The sequence below is a fragment of the Xiphophorus hellerii genome, chromosome 13, assembly GCF_003331165.1.
Source record: "Xiphophorus hellerii strain 12219 chromosome 13, Xiphophorus_hellerii-4.1, whole genome shotgun sequence".
NCBI lineage: Eukaryota > Metazoa > Chordata > Actinopteri > Cyprinodontiformes > Poeciliidae > Xiphophorus > Xiphophorus hellerii.
Genome location: NC_045684.1, coordinates 2,939,904 through 2,951,157, shown reverse-complemented (window position 1 = coordinate 2,951,157; position 11,254 = coordinate 2,939,904). Strand labels below are relative to the sequence as shown.

Here is an 11,254-nt window from a genome sequence, read left to right as displayed (position 1 = left end):
GCTGAAAAAAGTGGGAAGTAGAATATTCAAATATAGAAAAGTTAATGAAAATAAAACCTTCAAAATAAAACAAAAGCTTTAACTGCTTGAAGAAACTGCAGAGACTTGATTGATTTCCTTTGGAAATTTATTAAGCATATTGGATACAGAACAGTATAATTTATTAAAGCACAAAACACAAACAATGCCCCGACAGTGATAATATTCACCAAGGTGTTAATATCAACACTGCCAGAGCTTCATATACAAGAAAACTTTAATAAACTCACTATAGATTTAATACATTTATAATAATAGAGCTTATCTTTGTTAAGGTTAGTAGAGTAATCTACAGTTAACCTGTGAAACAGACAATTCTACATGGACACTGTTTTATCAAATATATTCTGCATAAATTACATATAATCCACATGTAGTGTCTCTTCTATATGACTCAATTGTGAACACAGCAGAGGAAGATTTCCATGGTGACGGCCGCCGGCTGTGTCCCAGCTACAAACATACACTGTCTCTAACAATACAATACAATTCAAGTGTAATAGGTGGTGATGCATGCATAAAAACAGCAGTGGTTGTCTTCAGATACATAAATTATACCACTTAAAAGCCATTTCAGGACATATGGCTGCAGTGTAACCAGCAGTGCAGAGTTTATACACAACTAAAGAAGCAGCAGGGTCAGAGGGGACAGAGAAGAGGCGGCAACACCTGGAATACATTTTACCTACAGCTCCGTAAATGATACATAAATGACACAAATACAAATAATTACTGTACAATAAATAGTGCTAGAAGAAACTTCACAGGTTAAGCTCACCTGTGAAGCACTGAAATCATAAACCAATAAAGTGTTTCATGCAACCGGTCCAACGTTTGAGGTAGAGGCTGACAGAGTGACAGGTTTATGATTTAAGGCATGCTAGAATATTTTTTGTGATTAATGTGATTATTCAAAGTGAAAATAAGTGTTTTCAAGATATAGATACATTAAAATAATAAGATTTAATTCTCCCTTTGGGATTTTTGAATTTGAAGGTATTTTTAAAAATATGCATGCAACCGTCCTGAGAAAACTATTAAACATAGTGTACGTTACTGAATCATTAAAGGAACCAATCAGGACTACCAGTTCTCATAACGCTGCATCACATCTGGACCAGATTTTTCAGTTTTTTCCTCCTGTTGTTCAGAGTCTGGGATTCAGATCTCTGCCAATTTAAAATACAGTTAATTTTATAATGTTATATTTTTCTCCAGATCCATCTGTTTGAAAGCTGTTTTAGAACTTTACCAAAAAATCCCAGTAGGAACCTGGGACACCATTAGGCTTAGATTTAGCATTTTTAAGCTAACTCTGTCAAACCCGAGACTTGCTGAAAGCTTGAGATTGTCAAGTAAAAAAATCAACCTGTTTAACTGATACACGTTTTCAGTGCAGTTACTGGTTCACTTTAAAAACACCTCTCCTAACAAATCATGCTTGAAAATTAAACAAATCAAGTGCAGAAAACACAAAAAACTAATTTCACATCTAAACATAACAAACTTTATCTTAGTTTATATTATCACTTGTCATTTTTAAATAGTTTATGCTGTTTAAAAAACTAAAATGTGTTTAAAAAAATCATTGTCAGACTGTCAGAAACAGGTTATGAAAAATATTAATGTAATGATGTTTCCTGTTAGTTTTAGACGGTCATGCTAAGATGCACTTGAGGTTTGGCAGTAAGGCAGAGGACACTGGCAGTGTCAGACATGTTGGAGGTAAACACAGAGAGGCCTGGCATGAAAACACGTACAGCAGGCAGAAGATGTACAAAAATTATTAGCTACACAGTGAGTATGTTTTAATCTATTAGGGAGGACATTTCTAAAATTAATAAGATGCATTAAATCTATTACTATTACAGTAAGTAGTGAGACTGAAGACAATAAAGCCAGAATATTTGGATGGGAAATATATATATAGTAAGAAACAATAAAATGATTCATGTGAAATTAAAGAGGTAAAACTATTCTGCGCAAAAGTTTGAGTCACCTTCCATTTCTGTGGGTTTTATTTTCAGGCAAACAGACTCTCAGTCCAATATCTGAACATTTTCAGATGGAAGCTTTTCCTTTTCTAGATCACTTAATTCTGAACATTAAATCATCCTGGGATTAAAGCCGATGGGATAAACTAGCAAATAATTTGTTTTAGTCATTTTGAACATTGCACCATTTTGCAAAACACATAAAACGTTTTTTAAATTTTGTTTAGTGCATTTTGTTTAGTGAAACAATTTGACAGCTTTAAACTTATGAAATTTTTTTTTAAAACACAAAATAAAGCTAATTATGCTGTTAGAAACAGCTTAAAAGACCACAAAAAATGAGATTGTCAAGTAAAAAAATCAACCCGTTTAATTGATACACGTTTTCAGTGCAATTACTGGTTCACTTTAAAAACATCTCTCCTAACAAATCATGCTTGAAAATTAAACAAATTAATTTTGTTTAATTTGTGCTTGCTTCCAAGATATGGAAGCAAGATATGAAGAAGTGAAAGGTACTTTAAGACTTTTGCTATAACTGTGATACCAGGAGTTTAAATATTTAACTCAGTTAACAAACAACATCAATAACAAACCAGCAGAGGGAAACAGCAACACAGAAGGTCAGAGGTGAGGAAGCAGACGTTACAATGGAGGGAATCAAGACAGACGGAGAACAGATCTACCAAGAAGCTCATTGGTCTGATTCCCTTCAGCCTGTTCGAGAAGACACCTGGAAGAAAATAACCGGTTAAAAGCCTGTGAGACCTCCAGGGAGCTACAGTAACACAGAAGAAGAAGAAGCTCCCAGGTGAGTGAGTTACCTGGGAGATGTTGACTCCGGTCAGCTTCTCCACGGCTTTGGGGAGGCGGGTCATGATTTCCAGAACCTCCCCTGACAGCTTGGCTGCCCCCACTTCTCCTCCTCCACTGGACACCATGGTCACTTTGTTGGCTTCACACAGAGGCCTGCTGATCTCTTCTGCCATCTGGTGGAGAATAGATGTCACAACATCTTAAAATAAAACGCTCAAGCAGTTTCTAAACTTGTCAAACATCCAACATGCAAAATAAATATGGGAAGAAATTATTGACCCTGAATATCAGTTTAGAAGTTTTTTTATCTCTCTGAATATAATTTTCCATAATTATTTTCTTATTTAAATGATAAAAAGAGCATCTGAAAAGTACCACACTAATTCACGTGTGGCCTGAACTACAATTAAATTTAGCAATCATTGGCTCAAAAAAAAAAATAACACAAAGAGAAAATATCTTCATATTAACACATCGGCCATCTCTGATATATTTAGATAAAAAATAACAGAAGGAGAGTCAACATGTCTCTCACCAGAGGCAGTTTCTCCAGCAGCATGTCCACCATGGCTCCATCCTTATACTCCCTGAAGGCTTCGGCCTTCTTCGCCATCTGCTCCGCCTCGGCGCGACCTTTCGCCTCGACCGCAAACGCCTCAGCCTCACCTTTAACCTGGACAGGTCAACATGAAAGGCTTACTGGTATAGAAGTTAACAGAAATCACGATTAAATTATAGATCAGGAAGGAGAACCGGTCGATAGTCGAGCCAGTCCACTTGTCAAGCAATTGATTTGTAGAAAACATTTTCATTGCTGTGCTTCTCCTAATGCAGACCAACGCATCTTAATCTATTTGTGAAAGCTGAAAGACACTTTGCAGATTTCAGATCTTTTATTAGACAAGCCAAACAAAGGCTCTGAAACTGGGATTTGGTTTTTCAGGTGGAGCCTCAGGTTTTATAAGATTAGTTGGAAAAAACAGGAAAAGGCAGTGGATATTTATCTGATGAGAATCTGCACCTTCACAGTTCAGTGCCACCGTTCCCGTCTAGTGATCGATTACTTACCCTAATAGACTCAGCTTCAGCCTCTGCCTCCATGATCATCTTCAATCTGCAGAGACAGTGAAGAAACGGTCAGAGAGGCCAGTTCGGACTAGGGATGGAGATTTACCATATGATTTATCATTTATTGTGATAAATTTAATATAATGATAAGAATTTAGATTTATGGTGATAATGAATAATTAGAGTGTCAGAGTAAAACCATCCTACCGCTGCGCCTCAGCCAGTTTCTCCAGGCGGTACCGTTCGGCCTCGGCAGGTTTCTTCACCTTGGCCTCCAGCTCCTTCTCCCTGCGGGTGATCTCCTGCTCCTGCAGCATGATCTGCTGCGTGCGCTCCACCACCTGGACCTGCATCTTCTCCTCCTCAATGCGCTGCTTCGTCTTCGCAACCTGGGAACCAGAAAAACGACATCAGTCCGTCCGTACGCAGTAAACCGTGCCACCGGTTTCAATGTGACACAGATCAGCTGCGTACCTGCAGCTGAAAAGCCATCTCTGACTCCGCCTTTTTGGTGTTCACTTCGATGTCGTAGGCCGCCTTCTTCAGCTCGTAGTCTCGTTGGGCCTTCGCCATGTCGATCTCGTTCCTGTACTGAGCCGAGATTTTCTCCTGCATAGCGTGGGCTTCCTGCAGCGAGTCAAGGAGAGGCGCAGAAATGAGGAGGATCAGAATTAGGGCTGAAGCGATTAATCGGATTAATCATGATGTATCGATTATTGAGATAATTGTCAGCTAGTTTAGTAATCGATTAATTGTTAACTGGAGTATAAAGGCTCATAAAAAGGCCATTAGCTGAAGGAACAACCTACTCAGAGTAGCAATTAAGCCAAAACTGTACAAAAAATATATAAACATTTTGCATAAAAGGTAGAAAACTTTGCCTGTAGATGTGTTCTACCAAAAACCCTTCAAGTCAGCTTCACCTGGCTGAAATTCTATTTAAATAATTCTCCTACTAAGCAGGTTTCACCATCTAGTTATTAATTGGTTAATCTAAAGAATAATCATCAGATCAGTTCTACACTGTATTGATGATAAGTGAAGCAGAAAGAGCTGAGCTTTTCACATGTTTATGTTAAAAAGTATTTTTAGCTGCAGATGCATTCTTTGCTACAAATAACCAAGTGTTCACTAAAGGAACGCTGATATTGCACTAGATGCAATAAAATATATATTTTCTTATTTGAAGAAGGAAATGAAGCAGCAGGGATGATGGAGGAGGTATTGCAGATGTACGACACGTCTGACCCTGATCACTGCGTCTCTCTTGTTCAGAGCCTCTCCGATGCGAGCGTCCTTCTGGACCTGGGCGGTCCGAGCTTTTCCCAGCGAGTGCAGATAATCCTGAGGACCAACAGCAGCGGAGAAAACACTGATTATATCTGGACTTCCTCTGATTCATCTTTTTCTGCATGGAACTGAAGTTAGAAACCTGATCATCGTGGACATCTTTAAGAGTGTAGCTGACCACGCTGATCCCCATGTTGACCAGATCGGAGGAGGCCACCTTAAAAACCTGCTCTGAGAACTTCTTCCTGTCCTTGTAGATTTCCTAAAAGCAACAGATGTTACTGCAGATCATAGAAGCATCATTTACAGAATGATATCAATAGCAGACAAGCCAAAACAAAACCCAGAATCTCTTACGATGGGGTGTGGGTTTCCGTACCTCTACAGTCAGGTGGGCGATGATGGCCCGCTGGTGTCCCTCCAGCGTCTCCAGGGCGATGTGAGCGATTTCAGCCTCAGACTTCCCCATGAACATCTGACAGGCTGCAGCCAGCATCTGCTTGTTCTGGCCCTGGATCTTCATCTGCAGGAAACAGAATCATGTTCATCACTGCAGGAGGAGAATCTTTAAATATAAACTGAATTATCACAGTGAGATTCATCAACTTAAAGACACAGATTTCACTCCTTGATGCAGACATGCTGCAATTATACTACTACCTCGTCTTTTATTAACCAAGTGTCACTATGATGGACATCTACAGTAATTCCCTGTCAGACTGATTGACTCACTGATTACTGGTTGTAGACATTATATCATAATTTATGTCCCCCAGTGCAGAATAAATATAAACTTTACTAAGTGTTGATGATGAATTGATGTTGTTTCCAGAATGTTTAACACAATTCAGTCAGTTTTACTTGGTGGAGGCCTAAACAATCACCTGGATCAATGACTGCCTGACAAATAGACCACAGTTTGTGAAACTGAAGGGTCGTGTGACTGACCAGGTGGTCAACAGCAAAGGAGCATCACAGGGGACGTTTCTCTCACCATTCATTTTCACTCTGAACACCTAAAACTTCAGATTAAGTCGAGTTGGTGGACCACTTTGTGTTATGGGGGGGACAATAATCTTATACGTGAACTAAATAAAGGAGATTACAATAGATTTCAAGAGAAACAAGGTTAGGTCAAACACTACGTCCAATTTCCAATCTAATTTTTAAAGACTTTTTAGGCACAAGTTGTTGGCTGCAACATTCAGATGGCAACAATCCATAAAAAACATCAAATATATATTAAAATACTTTGACAAAAGTGTCATAATACAAACCCTTCTACTAGATATAAATACATGAAACTATTTAAAGTGTCTAAATTACACAGTAAGATTTTTGGTAACCAGAGTAAAACAACATGATGCTGTTTGAATCAAGCAGTCTGACCTGAGCGATGCCAGTGACAGAGACAGGAACCCCATGGCGCGTGTAAACCTTATCGCTCTTCACATTCAGAGTCAGAGTGTTCAGAGAAATCCTGCAGAGCAGACAGAGACGTAGAGGAGAACCCTGATGGGCTGGAAGTGGTTCTAATGGAGCCCGTTAATGGGGTTTATTTCCGGTTTGTTTCTGTCAGACGATGCTACAAACACTGAGCAGCAGGAAGTGAAAAAAAGCTGCTATCCTAAAAATTAAAATTGATCTTTATGATTACAATGACTCAGAAAATGAACAGGAGCCGAATGGTAGATATGAGTGGTGTCTGTTTACATCCCAATTTAAAAAGCATTGACAATAACAGTTAAAATAGAGAATATTCTATTTATAATGGTAAAAATAAAAATAAACCATGAACTAAATAAAGTACAACTTACAATAAAGAATTTGTATTTTTGATTTTGTTTATTTTGCTTAGTAAAAATAAATGTGTTTTTTTTTTTACAAAAATTAAAGCTGCAGTAATAATGTTTAGCTGTTTCTTTACCTCTGTATCTGCTGAATGCAAGGGAAGACAAATACTCGGCCTCCAGCGATCATCACCGGAGGAGAACGACAGAAACCTGAGAGGAAAAGACCAGACAGAGGAATAATTACAGATCAGATATGGACATATGTAATTCAACTACAGGTCTATTTCTTCCACACATTTGATCACTTATCAGGTTCTCTGATATTTGTACTTTAACAAACAAAGCTTTTTATACAATTACATCAAATAAACAATAAAACATTTTCCTGACAATACCCATAAACAACTGAATTTCTAGTAGATGTAGAGCATATCCATGCAGAAACAGATGGGCTTGTTACCTGACACCACCATGGCTTCGTTGGGACCACAGGTGTAGAACATGTTTGTTGATCCTGTTTCTGACTAAAAACAAATGTAATAAAACAAATTGAATTAAAAAGCATCAAAATGAACATCTTTCTCTAAATGTGTCAAAGCAAAAGCTAATATTATTAATATTATAACGTCAGTTTTTGCTTATATATTTATGCAATAAAGGCTTAGAAATGATTTCTAGATCACGCCGTCTGAGAAGCATCCTGCAGGGAGGAGCTGTGGTGGGAGGCAGAACAGACCAACGGGGGGCAAATCTAATTTACGCAAATGTTGCGCAGTAAAAGCAGAAAGAAGCGCAAAAGAAAAATAAGATGCTCCTAACATTACAGCCGCAGACCAATAAAGAGCAAAAATGTTACCATTTCGATCCATTTCTAAACGTAACATGCAGGTAACACGCTGTTTATCCGCTAACTCCTTCTATTTTTTCCTCCATTTGTATGTTTATAACTAATAAATGATTCAAGTCTGAGCAAAGACCTACCGCTTGGTGAAAAAACGCTGTTATTCAGGTGCAGAAAAGTTAAACCGGTCAGTAAATGTTACTGTGATCTGGTAAGAATCGATGTATTTTAATCGCAATAAATGTTTACTCCAGTTAAAGCCGATGATGATGGAGCGAGTCAGTGATGACTGCAGCTCAGCGTCTTTAGCACACCCAGCCATCCGACTGCGCGCGTCCGCCATCTAGTGGCCTGGTGGGGAACTACCTGCCTTAAACAAGACGGAGTTTTCTTAAACAATTTTACATCATATACATTTATTTGTTTGGTTTTCTAATATTTAAGGTGTGCCTTTCTTTTTTTAGCAGATAATTTCCTAATTGTGCGGTAGGAACGGATATAAACTAAAATGTTTGTTTTTCTAGTATAATTGGCACATATCTGTAATTAAAAGGAGGCGGAACCGCGACCCAATTTTAAACCAAAGATCCTCCTCAGCCTGTTTGAGGAAACGACTAAGAGTTTATTTTACGGCGCCCCCTAGTGGACAGAGAGGTTATTTTTCTCTCTGCTTTTGCCTTCCCTTGCAATAATTGAGCAATTTCTATTTTATACAGTCACAGTGATTACAAATGTCAATTTAAAACCGCAAATACCTTTAAAGTTCCTCAGTGGAAAAGTGTTTATACATTATTAACCATAACTATTTTTGTCGCTTTCTAGACAAAAGGCCACATTAGTAGAACTTTTAAATTAACTTTTGTGTTCAAATTCTGTTTTATCAATCAAATCAAAGCCGTCTTTATCGTATACTGGAGGTGCCATTTGTAAAGTTACACAGTAAAAAATAGCAATAATTTGATTTAATTTGGCCCATCATACTTGTCACAAATTTACAAGACAGAGTTTTCTTAAACAATTTTACATCACATAAATTTATTTGTTTGATTTACTAATATTTAAGTTGTGTCTTTCTCTTTTTTTAGCAGATACTTTTCTAATTGTGTGGTTGGAATGGATATAGACTATAATAATGTTTTTTCTAGTATAATTGGCACATCCATCCATTTTCTAACACCCTTGTGGGGTTGGGAGGAGTGCTGGTGCCTATCTCCAGCCAACGTTCCGGGCGAGAGGCGGGGTAAACCCTGGACAGGTGGCCAGTCTGTCGCAGATATTTGGCACATATCTGTTATTGTTTCAGAAAAATCTTAACATTCAGTCTGTGTTATTTTTATTATGTACAGCTGAATTTTTTCCCATGGATGTCAGAAAAAGAAACTCCAACTTTTAGGGTTATGGATAGGGTTAGGATCAACGTGGACATGAGCTGAATGAATCTGCTCTCAGCTTTTCTTGGAGCTGCCGGTATATCTCACTTCCTGTTAAACACCAGAATCAGTTGCAGGGGGAAGATGTCCCGTAAATAACTGGATCCTTCAGGACACAGATATGCACTGTCAGCATGGAGAATGCACTAATTTCTGCAGCTCTAAGGTTTTTACAGGGAAACCAGGAAATGGACCTGGTGTTTAATGTGTGTGTTGTTTCTGTTCTGATATCTGACTTGCAGCTGGAAACCAAACGGCTGATTGAGCATCAGAAAAAAGCTTTGAAAGCCTGACCAGCATGGATTCTCAGTAGACAAGTTAAGAGAAACTCAGTGTCTTCAGTCCAGCAGTTCTAACCTCTCTGGTTATGAAGGGATTAGAAAATCTGCTGAAAGAAGAACCTTTAGAACCGGGACTGGTTGGACCCGCAGGGACACTTTGAAAGCTGCTCCGAAACATCTGGAGGAAGCTGAGGACCTTTTGGTTTCACTTTCTGGACTTTCTCTTCTGCTTTGAATCCCATCCAGAACCACATTTTAGCAGATCGGTTCCAGAACCTTTAGAACCACGACTCTGTCTGATCTGATGGCTGATGGGCTTTTTACCAGTGAGACATTTTCCCAGTCCTTTCTTCTCTTTTCTTTGTTTTCTCCACTAATGTCAATCAAAGCCATGGCAAAAGAAACCATTAGAAGCATGGAATATTGAAGCTTCCAGGAACTCCTGCTGCTCCTGTTGCCTTGCCCTCATACCTGTCCCTCCTACATCACAGGGGAGGTTCTGCCTCCTGGAAAGAGGCGGAACTCATCACTCATCACCCATCACTTATGAGTCTGTTGTTCAGATGTTCTTCTTCAAGTCTTTGGACCGTTTGAACAAAATGTGAGTTTACTTTTTTTCCTACTTGAACTTTGTCTTCAGGAACTTTCCTGTTTGTTTCTGTTCTCCGATGTTTGGAGAACATCGGAGAACAGAAACAATCTAAAGAATTATCTAAAGAAGACTAAATTAAAGAATTATTAGATTATTGATGAACTGGAATCAAACAACATGATGAATAGTTGATGTTTAGATGAGTAGAACTCTGTTGACCAAATCAGTTTCATTGCTTCAAAATTTCCATCTGAAATCTAAATATTTGGGAGCTTAAAGACAGGAAGGTCTAATATGTCTAATATGCTCTAAAGGTTCTGTTGTTGCCTACAGTGATTCTGGATGTTTGGACCTTTAACAAATTCTGACTGAAGTCCATCTACCATCTGTGGTGAACCCTTATTGGGTCGGTTTTCATTCACATGTGCAGCTAGTTTCTAGTCTGTGAGTGATAGAGAGTGATCCAGCTCTAATAACCTACTTCTCTGGATTTGGAACCCTTCTGGTAAATATGAGCACATCTTCGTCATCATTAAAAAAACTATTTACATTGTAAATATATTGCTATGGGGAATGTGTGGGGTCAGAGTCCATCTGGCTCCAACAAGCAATCGGTGTGCTGATGACATGACAAATTTTTGATTCTTATGTACCTCAAGAGTTAGAGAGTCAAAGATCCAATTTATAGTCTTAGATAAAAACAGTAAAAGTCGTTCTGTTCCCTGTACAGTTTATAGTAGAGGGAAGTATATAATAAAATTGAATAAAAGACAATAGCATAATAAACCCATGAACATCATAGACATTAATGTTTAGCAGAGATTTGAATGTTTCTCAATTTTGAGCAGAATGTCAGAGCAGAGCAGATATAAAGATGTAAACTATTTTAGAGATCTGGAGCAGCTTCACTAAAATTCAATCAGATTTATATTTTAATTTGGATCAAAACATCCAGGAGAAACTGGATCGCTGACCTAGGTGTTCACAGGGTTTCTGCATGTTTTATGGAAACATTCCAGGCCTTTCCAGATTCAATTTTCCAGAGTTCTCAGTCCTTTACTAAATTCTAGAAAAAGAAAAGGCTACAAGAAAAGGTAGACATGTAAGAAA

At 38.2% G+C, this 11,254-nt stretch overlaps 1 protein-coding gene across 1 annotated transcript; it reads right to left on the bottom strand.

Moving 5' to 3' along the window:
* Positions 1 to 109: 109 nt before the first annotated feature.
* Positions 110 to 8,165, bottom strand: flot1a (flotillin 1a). Its single transcript, XM_032581384.1, has 13 exons — positions 7,982 to 8,165; positions 7,461 to 7,524; positions 7,135 to 7,210; positions 6,597 to 6,687; positions 5,587 to 5,730; positions 5,350 to 5,469; positions 5,166 to 5,261; positions 4,392 to 4,544; positions 4,125 to 4,306; positions 3,918 to 3,963; positions 3,385 to 3,522; positions 2,858 to 3,022; positions 110 to 2,766 (listed from the first exon to the last, which is right to left on the bottom strand). The coding sequence occupies exons 2-13, from the start codon at positions 7,501 to 7,503 to the stop codon at positions 2,746 to 2,748; spliced, it is 1,275 nt and encodes a 424-aa protein (XP_032437275.1). The 5' UTR covers positions 7,504 to 7,524; positions 7,982 to 8,165; the 3' UTR covers positions 110 to 2,745.
* Between the last annotated feature and the right edge of the window lie 3,089 nt (positions 8,166 to 11,254).

Excerpts from the sequence above, each read along its gene's own strand:
- flot1a (XM_032581384.1), bottom strand. The coding sequence starts at position 7,503 with ATGTTCTACACCTGTGGTCCCAACGAAGCCATGGTGGTGTCAG. Across the intron at positions 7,211-7,460 it reads CGAAGCCATGGTGGTGTCAG|GTTTCTGTCGTTCTCCTCCG; the intron begins GTAACAAGCCCA and ends TTTTCCTCTCAG. Across the intron at positions 3,023-3,384 it reads TGCTGGAGAAACTGCCTCTG|ATGGCAGAAGAGATCAGCAG; the intron begins GTGAGAGACATG and ends ATTCTCCACCAG.